The sequence below is a fragment of the Quercus suber genome, unplaced genomic scaffold, assembly GCF_002906115.3.
Source record: "Quercus suber isolate HL8 unplaced genomic scaffold, Cork oak 2.0 scaffold_109, whole genome shotgun sequence".
Classification (NCBI taxonomy): domain Eukaryota; kingdom Viridiplantae; phylum Streptophyta; class Magnoliopsida; order Fagales; family Fagaceae; genus Quercus; species Quercus suber.
In genome coordinates, this window is record NW_027069574.1 from 537,530 (window position 1) to 558,781 (window position 21,252).

The 21,252-nt window shown below is 31.8% G+C and overlaps 1 protein-coding gene and 1 long non-coding RNA gene across 3 annotated transcripts; one reads left to right on the forward strand and one right to left on the reverse strand.

Moving 5' to 3' along the window:
- Positions 1–8,723: 8,723 nt before the first annotated feature.
- On the forward strand, positions 8,724–11,756 carry LOC136068310 (uncharacterized). Its single transcript, XR_010629686.1, has 4 exons — positions 8,724–8,778; positions 9,339–9,399; positions 9,512–9,595; positions 11,107–11,756. It is a non-coding gene; the product is annotated as an uncharacterized LOC136068310 (long non-coding RNA).
- Positions 11,757–17,037: 5,281 nt separating this feature from the next.
- LOC112003594 (protein ELF4-LIKE 4) lies at positions 17,038–19,059 on the reverse strand. 2 transcript variants are annotated; one of them, XM_065775318.1, is made up of 2 exons: positions 18,680–19,059; positions 17,038–17,727 (listed from the first exon to the last, which is right to left on the reverse strand). In XM_065775318.1, exon 2 carries the CDS (start codon positions 17,686–17,688, stop codon positions 17,344–17,346), a length of 345 nt encoding a protein of 114 aa, XP_065631390.1. In that variant the 5' UTR covers positions 17,689–17,727; positions 18,680–19,059; the 3' UTR covers positions 17,038–17,343. The 2 variants fall into 2 exon arrangements, with proteins under 2 accessions (XP_065631390.1, XP_023891573.1); XM_024035805.2 differs by lacking the exon at positions 18,680–19,059 and adding an exon at positions 17,871–18,004.
- Between the last annotated feature and the right edge of the window lie 2,193 nt (positions 19,060–21,252).

Genomic DNA, 21,252 nt, shown 5'->3' on the forward strand with positions numbered 1-21,252 from the left:
TCTAGCCCAATATCTGAGTCAATACATTTTAGCCCATTAATCACCACAATTAAAAAGAATAAAAAAGTCTCTCTCCTTTTCAATGTGGGATTAAACATTTTCACTAACTCCTCATCTCCCATATTTACTCCAATATCTTTTCATTTATGTTATTACATTTATTCATTTCATTTATTTAATATTAAAATGCTCCAACACCAATTAAATCTCCTTTCAAATAGTGTTTCTTAGTATTGGTACATTTTGTAGTTGGAAAAGAGATACACAAGTCTAGTGTTTAGTTCATATTGCAAAGTTACATGCTACTTATAATTTTTTTCTAAATATTTGAAGATTGACCTATTTAATGAGGCATGTTATATAAACTAAAAAAAAATGTCAAATTTTTCTTGATATTCAATTGGTTGAAAACACAATCAGTGCTATCTAACAAATTTTCCACTATTCATTAAATTTTATTAAAATGCAAAACCCCATTTACGACTAACAGGTATTTGCTAAACTATCTAGCCATGCAACTATATAAGTTGATAGTATATATGTAGGACAAAATTGTAAAATGCCCATTTTGGGCAAACTAAGCAGCGTTTTGCCCTCTTTCTCAAACTAATTAGGAAAATGCCTCTCTTTTGAAAATCGAGTTTCTCAAAATCGATTTAGGCTCTATAGCGGCGTTTTTAAGAAGCCTATAGTGACGTTTTCAAGACCTATAGTGGCGTTTTGTAACTCGATTTATATAAAATCGAGTTATAGGTAAAACAAATTAAAAAAATTGCCTATAACTCGATTTATTGGAAGTCGAGTTACAAAACGTCACTATAGGTTCTGAAAATGTCACTATATGTCTTTAAAAACGCCGCTATAGGGCTTCAGAATTTTTTTTTTTAATAACTCGATTTTGAAAAAATCGAGTTTCAAAATAGGGGTATTTCCCTAATTAGTTTGAGAAAAAGGGCAAAACGCTGCTTAGTTTGCCCAAAAGGGGCATTTTGCAATTTTGTCCTATATATGTAGTGTGTGGGAATGTGGATATGCATACACAAAAACACACAAAATTAAAATACAAATTTTGTTTTCCTACTTATCTATAAAATCTAAAAGGGAATAAAAACCAACATCAAAGTTGAATAAAAATTGTATTTGAAAGCATAATGTAAAAGACATTTCTTATTAACTTATATCCCAAATTTTAAGGAACATCTCAAGTAATTTAGTAGCTAAACATAGCTTTTAGTAACTATAGCATTCAACAAGAATTTTCAATATCTAGCCTAATTTACAATTTTTTTTTTCAATAAGTAACCTAATTTACTTACATGACAACTTAGCAACTGAGAGAAGATTTCCACTGAAACTTTTATGACAGCATCAAACCCCAAACTTGTCAACATGCGCTAATCCAAAATGGTTCTACTTTCTTTTAGATTCAATTTTTCCACCATGTTCTATAATAAGTTACATACAATCATTATAGAACTCCTAATCATAACTTGAGGCAAGTTTTCAAGAACTCCATAGAACTCCAGTTTATGGTTTTCTTCCGCTCTATCTATGTGTGGGAATGCACCATCAGGTACACAATTCAATATAAACATTCGTCTCTAGTCTAGAAAAAAAAAAAAAAAAAAAAAGGTAAATAATCAACAGTTGAATTATTTCCATTTAAAACATATTTTGGATGCATGTTTGATTCAATAACTCAGTAAAAAAATAATTAATAGGAGTTTTTTTGAATATATTATTTTGAACCTATGACTATAAATAGAATCTATATAAGATTTCAAAGAAACTATTAAGCATTTACAGCTTAATATAAAGGAAAAACAAAAACCTTCAGATAGAAGATAGGTAGCTCATTATCTTCGTCTAAGTCCCCCACATCACCATTCACATCTAGCAAATCAATATGAACTACAAAACACAAACATAGAAAACTCATCAAATTTTCCTCAGAAGTAAAACAATAGTATAAATACAAAATAAGTTTGTCACTAAATCGTTAACATTGAAACAGTAAGCAATGGAAATTAATAAATAGAGCTTTAAAAAAGAGCATCAAGAACTCCCATTTCCACCTTCATGTTTGTGTATTGAATTGATGTTAGTTGCATTGAAAACTATACACAAAATAAAACCCATAAACAAGTTCATCTACAATAAGAAAATTGTGTTATTTCAATTTCAACTAACAAATCAAACAGCAAAGCTATATTAAGGGAAGGAAAATAATTGAAACAAAAACATGCCAACAGACTACTTGGATGTTCATGGCCTTCATATTGAACTTAAGTTGTTCATGGCTTTCTTGTTAGACTCAAGTTGGCTTCCTAGGCAGTAAAAGTTAATAAAATTTTCACACTATTACATTCCCCAAAATTCATCAGATTTGAAACAATATTCTAACTGCAAAATTTATGAACTAAAACCCCAATAACTTGCTCAAAATTTAAAAATTAACAAAATCAAAATTCTTTCATTTAAAAAAAAAAAAAAAAACTTTTTGGGTAAACTCTATGAAATAAGAAATTTAAGAGGAAGAGAGAGAGATTTATTGTGCACAAAATCCAAAAGAAACTTGTGCCCTGCGGAAAATAACTTAAAGCTAAAAANTGACGTACAACTACAAACATGAAAGAAAAAAAAAAAATGCAAGCATCTGCAACGAAAGAAGAAGTTATTAAGGTGTTCATCTCTTATTTGAATAACTCTCGGCATTTTCTATTAGTTTATCTACTCTATTATCAATTTATCATAGCCAAATTTGGCAATACCTAATTACGTGACAATTAAATCAATTAGACATTTAAATACATCCAATCAATGCACAATCATCTATATAAAACAGGAAATTAGTATTATTGATTAAGGTATGGATAAAGGCTTCGATACAATCCATAATGACCCTCCCACACAACTCAGCAAGTAGCAAAACTACCAAATTGACATAGAAGATAGACGTACATATAACAAAGTCACATGTATTATGGCTACAATCTAAGGTTTAGATCATAAACAATCCACTATAGCGTGATGAGAATAATGTAAACCACATATGGAGATTGACCTGCAGGCTGCAGCTATACAAAAACGATGAATCTTGATATGTTCCTTCTTCACAATGCCAACCTGCACAAGGAAGGTGGAAACATTCTTCCTCTGATCCCCCTAAAGTTGTATAACCTTAACTTGTTATAAGCCTAATAAAAATAATCACAGATTGGGGTAATTTTCCTTACCATAAACTCAATACCCAAACAGGAAAACATAGAAGAATTAACCCTATAAATTTTAAATATACATAGAAAATAAAATTTAAGTATACCTCGACGGCTTGTATAGAGGAGGCAGCTAACAACCCCTTGCCATTAAAGTTGACAGTTGCCTTGAACTTGGGCTTGTGGTCAGACCAATTTGCCACTAGCAAAAGGATACGGATAGGAAATGGAGTATTGATTGAATTACTGAAATACAAAAGAGAGAGCAATTTGTCCAATAATTGAAATTAGCAAAACCCACTACAGGGCTCCAAACCCATCAATTTAAGCAAATCATTTAGAAAAAACACTCCCAAATGAAACATGAACAAATGTGAAATACCTGAAGTGAATCATCCATATTCTATCAGTATTTTTGAGCTCTTCTTCAAATATGTTGTTTTCTAATTCAATTAAATGAGGAGTTTTGAAACCATGAAATATAGGAAGAGCAAAAGGAGGGGAGATAGTAATGAGGTATGAAGGAGTGATTCACTTAAATAAGGAGAGGAAGAGATGAAGAAGGGAAGAGAGAGGTTGGAGTTAGAAAGCCGAAGGTCTGAAGTATTGAATTTGTCTTTGGAAGAGAGAGAGGTTGGCGTTAGTCATGCTGAAGGTCTGAAGAAGAAGAAGAAGAAGAAGAAGAAGAAGAAGAAGAAGAAGAAGAAGAAGAAGAAGAAAGGGTGGGCCTTTAAAAGAATAAAGGGTTGGATTTGGGCTTAACGGTGGACAGCAACGTAATATTCATTTTTTGGGGTTTATGGTGAACATAATTAAAGCTATAAAAGATTGGGCTTTATGGTGGAAATATGGCTGAAAATAATTTTCTTTTTAATAGTAGTTTAAAATTAAGAAAAAATTTAGTAAAAGCATTTTAAAATTATAGGAAAAATTCAAGGAAAGAAAATTAGAAATGACATGGCAGTTGATGTGGCTCAACGGGAGCGTAACAACATTAAATGCTACGCTTCAGCTTTTAGTAATATATAAATATAAATATAGATGATCTATTCACCTAATTTTTTCTGTCTTATTTGTAACTATATCTCCAATTTTCCTACTTATAAATCTCAAAAAAAGGTACATAAAGAAACTAAATCATAGATAATCGAATGCAAAACTATAAAAATTATGACCACCTCAATTGAAATTAGAGTTACAGAGGCAGAACTTTTCATCACTACAACTTCGTAATCCATAGCTATTGATAACATTATTGCAGATTCATCATATAACATTTTGATTATGGAGACAGTGCCTGATTTAACAATCTACAGTTCAACTTTTTGGTTCTTTTTGTATTTAATTTTTGTATCAAAATCAAACTTACCCTTTATTCTTTTAATTTGAAATTGAAAGTTTCTAACGTTACAAAAATAGAAAATAAAAATTCATTTTATCTAGAAATGTAAGTGAACCAAGTTGTTTATAAATAATTTAGTTTCAGCTCGAGAACAAGCTTATTTATATTTATTTATTTGGCAAACGAGCCAAGTTCAAGTCCAAGTTTAAACTCAAACTATTAAACAAATTAGGTTCAAATATAATAATATATTCATAAACAAGTTTATAAATATGAAGCTCGATTAAAATATATATATAATTTTTTTTTTTTTTTTTCTGATGCAGCCCTATACTTTGAGACGTTGCCCTATACTTCAAGATGTTACCCAATACAACCCGATATGCTAGGACGCGGGAACAAACTGGCAAGCAAACTAAAATGGTAAGGTTATTTGTTCCACCTCGGATTGAATTTCTGAAAGTTTCGGCCCATTTCAGCCATTCCAGTGAAGCAAAAAATTTGATGTAAATTTGATGTAGGCAGTGAGGGAAAATAAAGGAACTTACAATTTTCTTCCATATAATGTAGTACCATGGTGAGTGATTCTCATTTTCTTGGTGTTTTTGATAAGTTTTTTTAATTTTTATTTTTATTTATGAAAATTCTTAGCGTTAAGTTAAACTAATCATGATAATCAAATTGTATCTTAGATGGTAAAGTTGTTAAACTTTCAATTTTCAGATGTATGATACATGTATTTAACTCTCCATGTTAATGAAGACCAAATCAATAGATTGATTTGTAAGAGAAAATTATAGAATTTTGGTTGCTGCACTCGTGTAAAACATGTAAGGACACAGTGTGCTGCTTGAACACGAATGCACACACATCCTAAATGATTTTTTTTTTCTTCTAACGCAGCCCTATACTTTGAGACGCTGCCCTATACTTTGAGACGCTACCCAATACAGGCCGATATGCTAGGACATGGGAACAAACTGGTAAGCAAACTGAAATGGTAAGGCTATTTGTTCCTACTCGGATTGAATTTCGGGAAGTTTCGGCCCATTTTGGCCATTCCAGTGAAGCAAAAATTTTGATATAAATTTGATGTAGACAGTGAGGGAAAATAAAGGAACTTACAATTTTCTTCCATATAACGTAGTACCAAGATGAGTAATTCTCATTTTCTTGGTGTTCTTGATATATTTTCTTGGTATTCTTGATAAAAAAAATTTATTTTTATTTTTATTTATGAAAATTCTCAATGATTAAGTTAAACTAATCATGATAATCAAATTGTATCTTAGATGATGAAGTTGTTAAACTTTCAATTTTTAGATATATGATACATCAAGAACACCAAGAAAATGAGAATCACTCATGGTAAAAGTAGATAAATTTAACCAAAGCGCAAGTAGAAGTTTAGAATTTGATCCATTCCAAGTACCCAAAAGTTGAGAACAGTAGGTGTATATCTTCTTCAGAGACACCCTTACCGATGTTGGACATTGTTAAGGTGTTAGGCGGCATAAGGCCCTTAAAAGCCATAGTTGGTTGCAGAGCCATGGTGGTGGAGAGAGAGAAATATATTTGTCAGTCTTCGTCTGTGAGAGAAATTGCACAGAGTTTGAGATTCTTTCAGGCTTAGGTGAGAGAGAGAGAGAATGATGGTGGTGTTTGTAAGAGAGAGTGGTGGTGGTGTTGAGAGAGAGAGAGTGGTGGTGGTGGTGTTGTTGTTGGTGTTCGTAAGAGAGAGAGAACGGTGGTATTAGACCGTTGTTGTTTGTGAGAGAGAAAGAAGGGAATTTTGAATTTGAGTGAAAAAATAAAAATGGGATTTTGAATTTGAATGGTTTAATCCCTTTTTATAATCTCTCAAGTTTATATATATATATATATATATCTAACCACTCGTGTACTATTTTTTTTTCTTTTGTTAGGCTAGAGATTAATTTAAATTGATTTTAAAACATCTTTTTTTTTTCTTTTCCTTTTTTTTTTCTAATATGTTTCATTTCCTCACAATAACTCCTAGAATTTTTCACCTTTTTTTATTATTTAATTTTATTGACTTCACACTAGATTAGACGCCAATATCCATGAAACTTATGGAAAAAGAAAATAACAATTCCTAATTGTCACTTAATACAGGATAGATGTTTTTATTATTATTATTATTATTATTATTATTATAACAACGCAGGATATATGTCAACCCCAAAAAGATATAGGAGTAACATTTTGTCCATTCTTGACAAGTAAGTTCTTAAATTAAACCTAAGATTACCTTCTTCTTTTTCTTTTTTCTTTTTTATAACTTTTAAGGGAAAAACCTAAGATTGTTTTTTATCAATATATATTAATAGATAAAGCTTAAAGATAATCTAATTAAATTTCAATTGGATTCTCAATTTTGCATATCGTGTCCCATTTAATTTAGACTTTGTATCAACTGAATTATTGAGTGTAAAAAAAGGAAGAGTCCAAATCCAATTAAATTTTAAATTGGATTTTAATTGGAGTCTAATTTTTCGCCACGTGTGCAAAATTTTTTTTTTTTTTGAGAGAGAGTTTCAACCTATGGCGTCCGCTCCTAATAATAGCTCTTTGTCATTAGACCAAAAACACCAATCGGTTTTTGGTGTAGGTAGGAATTGAACCTTAGATCTCTTATTCAACAATCGAAGACTTTACCAGTTGAGCTAATTGAAACCCACTGCTACATGTCCATCTAAGTTTTAAATGTGTGGCAAGTGGATTATTGAGTGCAACAACCAAAGAGTCTAAAACCAATTAAATTTTATGTTATTATTATTATTATTATATAACCGAATCCTCTGAAGCTTTCATAATTTTCCACATCAGCACAATATTTAAATAAAATTATCATTTTATTTAAATAAAATTATTTTTGTTTAGTCTAAACTTAACAAGAAGTGAAACTCTATCTCTCTAACAAGTCCAACTTAAACTCAAATTCTATCTCTCTAAAAATTTTGATTTTATATTTCTAAAACCCAATAATAAAAAAAACAAAACACAAAAACTAAATCTGACTACAAAAAACCAAACCCTACACTCATGTTACGAGAAACTAACTACAAAACCCTACACGCAAGTTTTGAAAACCTAACTACAAAATTACATCCATGAAAAACATGCAGGAAACCGATATTGATTCTATAGCAGAGAGTTGTGTTTGGTTGTGCAAAATCAGATTTGATTGTGTAAACTGTAAAGATATCTCTTAGGGGGGTTTATATCTTTAATAGATTGGAAATTGAGTTATTGGTTTTGTCATGAATCTTTATTCTTGGTTTTTATGTGTAAAAAGTTTTCGTCCAACTCGAATACTGTTGGTTGATGTAGGCTGTAGTAACCGTGTTGTGATCAAATTATCAAAAATTTGTTTATGCCTTGAGCGTATATGAAATTTTGTTTAAACAAACTCATGTGATTGTACAAAGACATAAAAATCTTGCTTTGAACACATTCATGAGAACTGCAAAAGAACTATTGGCTAAGTTCATTAAGTACAAAGCCAGCTGCATATTACACAAACTCTCTTTCTTGTTTTCATTGTTGCACGTATAAGGCTAGAGTCCCTGTTGTATTTGCTACATCTCTCTATAATCCAGATTTGATTTGATTGAGTTTTGGATAGATTTTCATTCTTTGATGATGGACTTTATTTGTTTGAGCCTATCTATTTCTCTAATTAAATAATGAACTGATGATGGACTTTTATTTGTAAGCATATTTTCATTGCTTCCCTATTTTTCAAATTTATGCTTTGTTTTGTTTTGGTATGCCTGCATTCTACTGTCTAAATTTTACATTAAGCTCAGGATAGGAGAAGGCTCTAGAGTCTTGGTGTTGGAAGTGAGTTGAAACATCTCTTTTTTGAATATTTAGATTTTTTCCCCCTTTCTTTCTATTCTTATCAAGTAGTTTTCACTGTTTTTCATTTGGTTTGATATTTATCTTTTTTCTTTGTGAAGGAACTTGAGCATGCAAAAGAATCGAGATGCAAAAATCTATGCAGAGATTTGTGGCTATGGGATGTCAAGTCATTTATCATGGACAAAAATAACTATAAAATCTCTCATTATAATGCCTTTGTGGATTATTGGGTTTTGAAGATTATAATATAGTTTAGGTGATGCATATCACATTACTTAGCCACGTACTAATGGAAGAGGTGCCATTTTGGCCATGAAGCGAGCCTTAAGTCAGGTAACAATCTAATTGATTGCATTGAACCTTTTACATAATGTATACTAACTGTTGGCATGCACGTGTACTCTTGTATATGCATATATTATCATTAGCTAATTGTGCAAATGATACATATATGTAGATCAATATATCTTGTAGATCAATTCTATTTTTATTTTGGTACTCTTTTGTGGTGGCAGCACATATAGGATGTTGCAGACTATTAGCGGATATGTATTCAAATCTAATAAATTGTTATGTGCCTAAAATTTATTTAAATGATTGTTTTAACCCATCCAAATCTCATGTGACCAATTTCACATGAGAACACATAAAATTTAGTGGATGTATGGTCATAATGATCAGGTGTAGGGCTAATTGTCTTGGTGTCTAACTTCATTGCTGTTTCACTCTTTTCATTTGCCATCTTAGTATGACCCTTAAAAATAGTTCTTTTGTAGGATTGATCTAATAGTTTCCTTAACAAAATGCTTTTGATTAAGTTAAATTTTATGCCAATGCGCATTAAAGGATAATTATGGTATGTTATAATATGCTCATTTTTTTATGATCTGCAGTCTGGCCTTCATCCTAACCAGGTGGATTATGTAAATGCCCATGCTACTTCTACACCTTTGGGTAAATCATATGGACCTTCATAACTTGCTGCATTCTGATTTCATAAAGCTGGCTTAGAATGTTATTTGCTCAAACTAATGCATGTGGCCATGTCTCTAAACCCCTTATTTAGGTGATGCACTAGAAGCCAACGCTATCAAAAAATGTATTCTCAGAACATGCAACATCAGGTGCTTTGGCCCTATTCTCCACAAAGGTAATTTTTGGTACTTCAAATAGGTTGATCAAACAGGTTCATAATAAAAGAAAATTTCAACTTGCGTCGATAACACCTACTCTTCTAAGCTTATGAAATTTTACATGTATTACTTTTGCAATCTATTGTCTCTATGAAATTATATTGCTTTAGGTTTGTACAAGTGTTGTGATTAAAAATGTGACAAATTGTAGTGTTTATCTTTATTTATGAACTATTATTTTGAACAAATTGTTTTATTTTCATATATTTTCAAGCCAATACCTTAAATAAAATAATTATATTTAATTTCTATTTAACTATCCCGTGCATCATACGGGTTAGTGACTAGTTATTATTACAACCGAAACCTTTGACTTTTTTTTTCACGTCATGAGAGCTTGCCACGTAGGATTTGAAACTTTGACAATTTTTCACATCAACACTATATTTCTTTATTAATTGAAGTTTTAAATTTTTTTACTAAAAATTCTGACTTTATACCCGATAAGCACTCACCCCCTCCCTCGGCTCTCTCTCTCTCTCAAATGAGTCTAACCAGATGCTAGCTATGTCGTCTCTCTCAGTCCCATGTATTTACCCTCCCTCTCTCTCTCACAAACATCAACCCCTAAAAATTTTATGTTCCGTTCCAAAATTGTGTGGGTCTAAAGACGAAGAAGACGAAACAAAATATTCAATTAGGCACTACCGCTGTGAGAAAAAATTAAAGAGAAGAAGACGAAGTTGATAGTCTGATATGCTGAGAAGAAAGCAGCAATGTAAAGAAGGGAATGAACATATGAGAGAAAAATAAATGCAATGGGAAAATGCGAAGGAGCAAAGGAGGTCACGTGGGTGAGGGGCTTGGGAATGGTAAAATGAATTAAAAGGAAGGTTCTAGGAAGGGTTTTTGGTATTCATAGAAATCCACATTTGTTCTTTTAAAACACTAAATACATTATTCCCAAAACAAAAAAAAAAAAAAAAAAAGTTATTAGAGCTTCTTTCTGCCTTAATACTACCTAGCTCTTTTTAAAGAGACATAACAATTGTGATTTTGTTACAAATAGAATTCATGAAACCAAAAGTCACTTTGATGATGTAGAGCCTATGGTGAGGCATGAAATATTCCGTTTTGTCACATAGGTGATAATAAAGTGGGAGACAAGTGTCTTCCACTAAAAGCAACATGTTACAAATTTGAGTTTGAGAATCAATCTCTTCAATAAATTAAGGGTAAAACTGCCTACCATAACCTCTCCTAGATCTCGCAAAAATAGGAGCTTTGTACACTTGGTACAACATGGGTTATGATGAAAACCATTTTAAAATAGTTTTGAAAATAGAGGAACAAAAGTGAAATATTTTGGAGTGTGTAAAGAAAATTTTGAAACAAGGGTCAAAAAGTTGCATACTAAATATATAACTTAACCAAAAACTAAACCAGGACAATTTAGAAAGCAAGAAATTGAATTTGGTCTCAAGAAGTTCCAAGCACAAATTGAAGTATTTAATATTTGCTTACACAGGCACTCCAATTTCTCCTTAATGGAAAAGACTACACATTTTGTGTCACGAATGTAGACCTCCACCAAGCATTCTTGAGGAAGGCCTCGCCCAATGCAAGCACTGTTGCCTTTCCTGGTGTGGGAATACGTCTAGTTTGTGCAGAATATTGGTTAGGGGCGCCATTGCCATTAATTCTTGACATCTTTTGAGTAGTTGTGGCAAGAAGATGAAATTTGAGTTTGATAAGAACTTAGGGAGACTTGTCAATCATAAAAATGGAGTCATTACTATGATAAAAAGCCAACGCCAAGTTGGTATACTAAAAACAAGTTGTAAAAAAATAATAGTCTGAGAATTGGAAGTAGAGTGATTTTAAAGACAGTACTAGTGGCTGGGATGATTTTCTTGTACCCAAAAAAAAAATCTCATTAATTTATTTGAACTATGTTATTTTCTTCTTCATTTTCATAGTAACTGGGTTGTCAAATGTTCTCTTATTTGAGTGACACTAGTTGGTCAATGGAGACAAGGTTTCAGATTGGCAATATTGAAAACTAAAAGATGATTGGCAATATTCAAAGATGATTGGATATTTTGGTTGGAAATATTAAAAATACCATTTGACTACAAGGCTGTGGGTATTAATTGATTGAGGCCGAAAGATAAAAAATGTCATTCCTACATTTTAATGGGTGGGCTCTGCCCTTTATATATATATATATATATAATAACAACAAATCTTGACATTTCTTTCCATTGGTAGGGAGCCAATGGGCAAAAGGACAAGGGTGACTCTGGATATTCACTGGAGCATCGGTCTTGCAATTATTGTGGATACAGATTTTTGGACTTTTATAGATGGACTCTTACTATCTGTTTGGATTCACGTTTTGATATGTATTCAATTAAGTCTACGAGATATAGAAATAGTATTAGGCTATTAGCCCTTAAAAAACAATAAGGAAATGGTATTAGCTTCCTTAATAATAATAAAATAAAAAAGATATTTAGCTGAGGTGGTGGTGGTGGCGTGGGTTTCTCATTTCTGGCCCTCTCTACAATGGCATTTCTCACTCTGCTGATATTTGCTTCTTATTATTTTAAAATTCTTTGGGTTTTTACTATGACAGTCTTTTGCTTTAGCTCTATTATGGCTTATTAGAGTATTATATTCTACCCATTTTACAAAAGAAAAAAGAAAAAAAGGTGACTTTGTATTAAATTTAAATCATACATATGGCTTGTAAACTTGCCTCTACTTACTCAAAAAACCAATCCACTTGAAACTTGGTCTACATGAATAACATCATTTTCACAAATTTTATTTATTAGCCCATTCACAAAGTTGATATTTTGTATCGATTCGAAAATTGTGTGTATATTTGACAACAATAAAATGTTGAGAAGATTCAGGACCATAATTTATACTATTTGTATACATGAGTTTGTGTGAATGGGACTTTTTTTTTTTCCGATGGACTACTTGTTCACATGAACAAAGAATGTGGTATGTCTATAGGACTATTTTGATATCAATATTATATTTATCTCTCAAGAACAGAGTTTTATTTCTAGGTGTATTACTAGAAGATGGCCTAAACTGAAGTAACCATAATATTTGAGAAAAGACAAGTAGTAATTGGATTAGATTTTGATCTTTATGTCATGCCCACATATCTTTCCTATCAAGGAATTGTAAATCTTTCTTTTCGAGATACCTTTTCTCTAGTACTAGTTTCTTACCTAACATATACACTTCTTCAGTTCTTTGAAGGTATTACACTAAAACAACAAAAATTGAGACATTACTATGAGAAGAAATCGTCACCAAGTTGGTGCACCAAAACAACAAACTTTAAACTAAAAACTGAGCAACAGAAATAAATTGAGCAACATCTTCAATAATGATTAATGACTCCCAAACCGTGCACAAAGACGTGCCAATCATTAATTTTCATCTTCTTCTTCTTTCATTTTCATTTTTGTTTTTGGTGTGGGTGATGGTCTCATGAAATGGTTTGCAAAAAAAAAAGGGGTATACAAGGGAGGTTTTTTTTCAATTAATATAACCTGCTATTTAGATTAAAAAGAACTAACAGAGGGGCAATCTACGTTACAAACATACTCTAAGACACATGGTAGATTGCCATTATTGAAACACAAAGACTCGATAAGACTTAGAATTTGTTTTACACATGATTTGCACACATGACATGAGGCCTAGTGCTAAATATCTGGTAGACGAACACAAAAAATTTATAAGGCTACATCAAACTTCTTCTTCTTTTTTACTACTATTATGATATGTCAAGAATCAAGATAATATTTCTTCTCATTTTTAGCTAAATGTGAGACACATGACATTTATTCGATTTTGTGTGATTTACACGAGTCTTCTAACATCATTAGATTTTTTAAATGCACAAAACAAATTAACTTGGAAGATTTCAATTGGAAATGATTCTTTCCAGAGTGAATCATCTTGTCTTTAAATGTCTTTTTTTTATTAGCATCATATGACACCTTAAAAGTAACATTGCACTATTGCAAGATGCTTTCTCATGCAACTAAGGCATATGTAGCGCGGAGAATTCACAGAAGATGCATTGGATAACAAGTAATGTATGATTATCTTCTTGAAAAAAAAAAAAAAAAAAAAAAAAAAAAAAATTTGGAGATTTTAAGAGAATGATTAAGATATGGATTAAATAAATAAGCATTGGCAAGAAAAGGTAGCATCTGCAATGTAGGTCCTACGTGGGTAAGAATTATCTCCCTAGAATTTTCAATAAGTTTTCACAAATGAGTTTAGATTTGAGACCTTGGGTGGGGGCACCCACATTGACAAATACTCTTTCCTCTCTTAATAATCAACAATATGATAGGAAAGAGAAACATAGGGAAAAATAAAATGTTTATGTACGGACACAATCTTTACATTCCTTGCTGTCTGATTTCTTCACTTCATTTGTAAAACAAGCCCATGTTATTTTTAAAATCAAATCTTCTTTCCCATCCTTATCACGAAGCTCTTGAGATTCCCTTTTTCCTTTATCTTTTCCAAATATAATAGTGTCTTTCTTTATCAATTTTGTCCCATATTGCTTAAGTACAACAAATTTAAGTACTTGTAATCCACTACATAGTAACATGTTAAACATATAATAATTGAAAGAGATGCTATTGCTATGCTACAATTTGTTAAAAATGCAAGTAGTAAATTAAAATCATTATCTCATTTCACATGATCTGGCACTCCAGGTTTGATTTGTCTTGGTCTGTCCTCAAGTTCAAGAGATCTAATTTGCTCAACTTGAGAGAGTACATTTACCAAAGTATATATTCAATTGACAATTAGTTAATCTGATAACCTATTAAAGCCTTTTTATTGTGTGATCTGGAGGAATTCAGCTGTATTACATGTTAGTCATCTATATTGCTAGCCAGCAAGCATTCCATTTTGCATTGTTTCATTCGTCCAAGGATCAAAAAATATATAAAGTTAATCTTAAGATTAGAGAAGCCCTTTGTTTTTTTAGAAGAAAAGTCAATCATGTTTTTAGAATAAGTTCTTAGAAAGTCTAGGATTGTGTAGCCTTTCCTGGCCCTTTGACTTGGATTAATGTACATAGGAGAATGTACCTCTACCAACGTGGACAGTGGTTAGATCTAACCCATTTCTATTGTATGCCATCACCACTCCCTTTGAAAGTAGTCACTAATTCAAAACTTAACTTAAAAGTTATATTAAAACCTAAACATTTTCGGGATGCCCCTAACAACCAACGAATGACAAATGCCTTTCCTTGTGCATCGTGTAAATTTTTTGAAATGAAAAAATAAAAAATAAAATATCAAACAATTCTTTATGGTAGAACAAAATATCTCGTATTTCCACTTAAAATAATTTATTATTTTTTGTTTCCAAATGAATATTGGTATGTTACCTTGAACATTGTACTAATCATTTTGAGGATTGAATGATTCCTAAGAGCGGATTCATCATTTTTTAATTATTTGTATTTGCAGTTTTTTTTTTTTAATTTGGTAATTGTAATAAAGATAATAAGATAACAAATAGAATAGAAAAAAATTAATACTAATAACTTGAATCATGTATCAACAACCAATATCTGTTAGAGATAGAAACGAAAATTCCTTCAGAACAATTATTTATTTTTATTTCAAGAGATGAGAAATCATATAATCATATATCACACAAGAAAAACTTATAAACTAGTTTATCAAAAAAAAAAAAAAACTTATAAAATAGCATTTTATCTAGAAACTTATTTTAACTTATTTGTTTATGTATAAATTTTATAAGTCTCACCTTTTTTTTCCCAAATACATGCACCTATAATTTTACATACTTTCAATAAATTAGCAAAAAAATTAATCCAACCCCTCTTAGATTAATACCTAGGTCAAATTCTAAACCAGATTTTTTTTTTCTTTTTTCTTTTTGGAGAACTAGAGAAGGGGGGGACAAACAAGAAAGCACTAACCATGTAAAGCAATCATCCACATGGGTCTTCCAACTAAATCTAGAAAGGATATAAGTGCTTCTAAGAAAAAAACAAAAGAGATAAAACCAAAGTTACAGGGTCCACCAACAGGGGTACCACCATCAAATTGTGTGTTAAAAATGCAAAGTTTTAAAGCAAAATTTTTTCCAACATTAAAAACTTCAGAGGAATACGAAATTAATGAGAGACAGAAGAAGTAAATGAAATAACCCAAATAAAGGACAAGCAATTTCTGCCAATTCCCATCTCTTCAAAATTTTACTGGGCCCTTTTTCTGCTGTGTAACCATATTTTTGTCTCTTCAAGTGCTGTATTATGAGCTTTCTTTAAATTTTTTTTTAATCCCAATTTTCTCAATGGATCATTTTAAAATTAAGAATATTCAAGACTGAAGAGAATGCCAGTAATTGGGACAAAATATCAGTCAAAAGGATACCAATCCACCACATGAGATTCCAAACTTGTGGTGCTCAGATAAAAACAAAAACATTTCACTCAAATTTTGCTTTCTCAATTTGTCTCTTTCAGCCCAAAAGTCTAATAATTCTCAAGGGTCTTTATAGACTTGCATGTTTCTAGTTCTTCACAGTGACATAAAGCAAGTTAGTGATATATAGGAGGTCATAAACATATAGATCTTTGCTAAATAGAGGGGGTGTTAAAAGACTGTATATTCCAACCTCCACTACAATTCACAACTAAAGGTGAGAGTAAGGACACTACATGGAATCTCTTTTGACAAACATGGGAAAAGAATAAAGTGGTTCGTTGAAAGTCCCCATCAAAAGCAGATCATGGATAAGAAAACTAGTGGTGAAATATAGTTATAAATACCAAAAGTTCCAAAAACCATATTTAAGCCATTATGATAATCTAAATTTTTGTGGAAGTCATCTGCTATTGGTCCAAACTTCAATTAATGACAATTAACCATTCAAAGTAAGGTTTTGTTAATCATACTTGATGGTCACTCAAAGTAGGGATGAAATTTTCCAAAGGAAAAATGATAAAGTTGTTACTAGTTTTATTACAAAAGATACTTACAAAATGTAACAATGAAGTTAATTGGTTTAAGTTCAACAGCATATGCTATTGGTTCAAACTTCAATTAATGACAACCACTCAAAACTAAGGTTTTGCTAACCATACTTGATGATCACACAAAGTACGGATGATTTTTCCAAAAAGAAAAATGATTAAGCTGTTTAGTTTTACTACAAAATAAACTTAAAATATGTAAAAATAAATATACCTGGTATTACTTCAACAACATAATAAATTAATTCTTGAATTGCATTTTTTTTTTTAATTAGTGAAGCATTTTTTTTTTAGTATAAAATAATAATAATAGTGTAATAATAACAGTGTTTTAAGATTTATGTACAACCGACAAGGTAAAAACCAAGTAAATGGATAAAGGAATATTGAACTACCCAGCATTTATTATTACAGACCTCAAACTTGAAGATTTTTAATAACAGAAGCCTGTTTGATTCCAATAAGTTACCATAGTCACACAGAATTACAATAACAATTTTGTAAAAAAATGTTATTTCAATGGTAACTGTGAGAATTAAACAGAAGCAAAAGGCCTCAAATACATTATAACTAACATAGGAAGAGTTACACAATATCATCAAATCCTTTGCTTCTGGTACTAAAATACTCATTCTTATTCCACAATGAAAGTGTGCAGAATCTATACGAAAGAAATCTTCATTAGATCAATTACCCGGATCTAATTCTCTTCTGGCTGGCTTTTCCATTGGATTTGAAACTCCCACCTGAGTCTGCTTCTGATGAAACATCCACTGACTTGGTAACTGAGCTTGAAAGATCAGCATAGAGATCAACCACCCTTCTAATATTGTTATTAAGCTCTCTAATCAATCCCACATTTCGGCTCAAGTTATCGGGGATTTTCGATTCATGATTCTGGTTAATCTCATTGATTAGCAGCCTGTTCTGGTCTAAAATGTGCTGGACTTGCCCAAAGCTCTTCTGAAATGTCTGCAAAACCTTACCATCTACTTGTGCTGTACTTCCTATGCTTGAAAAAATATCACCATCCATTTCAATTACACTTCAATTCAATCAAAACCAGCCCCAGCCCTGCATTGGAAACACCATTAATGTCCAAGGGAGAGAGAAGAACTCAAATGCAAACATGAGAGACTATGAAATCTTAACCTCTGTTTGGTTTCTTAGAAAATGCAGGAAACTAAAAAAAGTATGTTAAAGTAAAAAATTCAAACCTTGCTTTTTTCTAGTACCCAGAATTCCATTGAAACAAAATATCCCACCCAGCTCTGCCTAAGAGGAATTTGGCTTGTTTCATATATATAATATGTAATTCCAGTGGAACCAACATAAACCAAACACTCAAAATTTCTTGCCTAATTTTATTTCCTTAGTTTCTCAACAACCAAACAGTTGGTTAGAAAAATGGAGCATAAGAGTCAACATAAAATGATTGAAGTAGAAAATCCAGACATGGGCATTAGTTTGTAACGTAAAAGCAAGCCCTTTTTCCAAAAAAAAAAAGAAGAAAAAAAAGCAGACTTTTTCTGTTTGTTTTATCAAAAAAATAAATAAATAAATCCCAAGTTGCTGATTTTGAATGGAGAAGAATCTGGATGACCACCAAGTCAATGCTAGAAGAAAAGTCTTCAGCCAAGAAAACAATTTAAAAAAAATGATTAAATTACGTTAAATTTACAACAAGATTAATAATAATAATTATTATTGCATAAATCTTCTATTTTGCTACAGAAATGATACCCAGATGTTCAAATTGTACACTGCAAAACAAGCAATTGTTTATATATAGAGAGACATTCAAATTAATCACAAGTGGCAAAAAAGGAAAACAAGTGGTTTGAGAATTATCCATTAAGAAATATTAAACTAGAAAAAGCAAAACAAAACAAAAGCATTGGAAATTCAAGAAAATTTTTTTTTCTTTAACCCAGATAGAGAAAAAACACAAACTCATAAATCCCACAATAAAGAATATCAAAGAAAATTCCCATAATGAAAAAGAACAAAAAGAAAAATGGATTACCTTGAAAGCATGTACCATTTCAGGGGACAGAGAGTTTGAACAGAAGGAGAGAAAGTCAGAATTTTTCTGAGGAGAAGGTAAAAATGAGACTTTTGTGGAGAAAGTAAAATATGGGAAGGGAATCAAATCTTGGTCTGAGCAGATAGAAGAAGGAGGCCCTGAAATCATGAAGAAAACAGAGAGAGACTTGAGAGAGAGTTTGTGCAAAGATTTGATTGACAGTACTCTCTCTCTCTATCTCTCTGTGTGTCTTTTTGTAAGGCTGTTTAATATAAGAGAGTAAAATAGAGATATTTTTTTTTCCTGAGTCTTGGTTCAGGTCCTCGTTTACTTCATAGCTGCAGTACTTGCGGTCCATTCATTGTCTGGTGGTGAGGAAAGATTTGTATGTTGTGCAAGACACAGCACACAGGACATGTTTTGTTTGTGTGTGTTGTGTTGCGTTGTGGATATGATTGTGATACAAACGTGGGATGGCCACGTGGGATTGTCCTCTGAGATAATCCTGGCCATTCATTGGGGGTTTGAGGACCATATTATAGGCCGTTTGATCTGAGGTTTGGCAGTGATTACTGATTAGTTTTGTCCATCAAGAAATGAAACGACTGTCGTTTGTGTTGGCAATAAGTCTAGAGATTGTATCTTGTAACATGTATCATGGAGGGTGGTGATCTAGTGGTTATTGGGCCTACTCCCAAATGGTTTAAGAGTTGGATGTCCTACATTCAAATTCCTGCAATGGAAACGCTTAAGAAAAGCTTCATGCGTAAGGCTAAGAGGCAATGTCCACTAGTGTAATTGTGGGGCTTAGGAAACAGTTATGGTTCACTGGTTTCCTACTTGCATGATCAAACTTAGAGCATCCGCAGTCGGCCTCTCATATCCGATTTCTTGATATATTTTACCATTCGGAGCCTAAAATCACCCAGCACTGGAACTTGTAAACATTCAGAATTGTAAAAAGTTTTAAGATGCTACTATAACACAATTGCATTTCTAAAAATCATTTTTTTAATTGTCTCTCTCATCCTTTTTATTCGACCAATGTTCTCTCTCCTCTCTCTCTCATTATTTCTTTTCTTTTCTCTATCTTCCTTCTCTCTCTCATTTTGCTGGATCCGGATCCTCTCCTCTCTTCAGACTCAAAACCCCATAGCCACCATACCATGGCCTGGGGTTGCTATGGCACCTCTACAGTAGCATCTTGTTTGGGTTTGTCGTGGGTTTGCCGTGGGTGGGTTGCGTGGGAGTTGCATTCTCGAAGGATTCGGTGAGCATTTGGACTACTTGTTTGAAGGAGGAACTGTCTACTTGGACAAAGGTAGTCAGGTAAGGGTTGGTGGATTCGGATCTGGTGATGGGTTTTGTTGCTTGGTGTGGAAATGATGGTGGAGTTGGAGGTGGTGTGGGTTGCTGTTGCTGTTGTTGTTGTTGGAGTCCATTGCCACTGCTATTGGTGCTACTGTTTGAGCTGTGGCTGTTTAAGGATGGCAGAAAAGTTGGGTTTTCATGGTTTCTATGAAAGATTGTGATTCCATCTATCTCTCTCTCTCTCTCTGCCTGAGTTTTTGAGAAAAAAATATAAAAGAGAGAGGTTGAGTGGGTGCAGCAGTGGTGGGGTTATGGGGTTTTGATGGTGGTTGTTTGGGGTTTTGGGTTTGTTCATGGCGGAGAGAGAGAGAGAGAGAGAGAGAGAGAGAGAGAGAGAGAGAGAGAGAGAGATTATTATTGCAAATATATATATTTTATTGTGTAGATATATTATTTTAATGTATTGAATAGAAATATAAAAGTTGGGTTGTTAAGTGAATTGTAAAATGGTATTGTATAATTGATAAAGTAGCTTTTTGGGATGTTAAAATAGGATAGGATGAAATTTCCGGCTGTGGATGCTCTTAGCAACTTAGATGTTACTATAGTAATGCCTACATAAGAAAGCCATTTTAGTCGGCCTTTCATACTTTTTTTCCCCCATTAAAAAAAAGGGTGTTTTTGTAACTTGTGGGATCTGTAGACACGTGATCACAAGAACAATGCTACAGGCACTATAAATTTCACAATAGTTGAGTTAACAAATTTATATTGATTTTTATTTGAATTCATTCTTGATATTACTTTTTTACCTACTACTTACAATTTATCACATTAACAAGTGTGAAAATTTTTGCCAAATTTTTGTATGTCTATAAACTTTCTCATGATCCCATTAACTATGGAATATCGCTTTGTAGACAATTATGAATGAGATAACTCTCCACAAGTCTAATGATATGAATTTCTTTATGATTATTGACGTAATTTGTTAATAATTAAAATGATGTTTCTACTATCATAATTTGCTTCTTTCTTATGTTAGATGTTATGTGGGGAATGAGAATGATTGAACACAAAATGAATTTTAAACTAAGAGAAGTATTTAGCTACAAAGATCATTAATAACTAACTAACTAACTAACTATTATTTTCATTTTATTTTTGGTAATTTAGGATTTCAATCAAGCAAACATCAAATTTTTTTTTTTTGTTGATACAGCAAACATCATTTTAGATTCTATCATAACAATGACCCATCC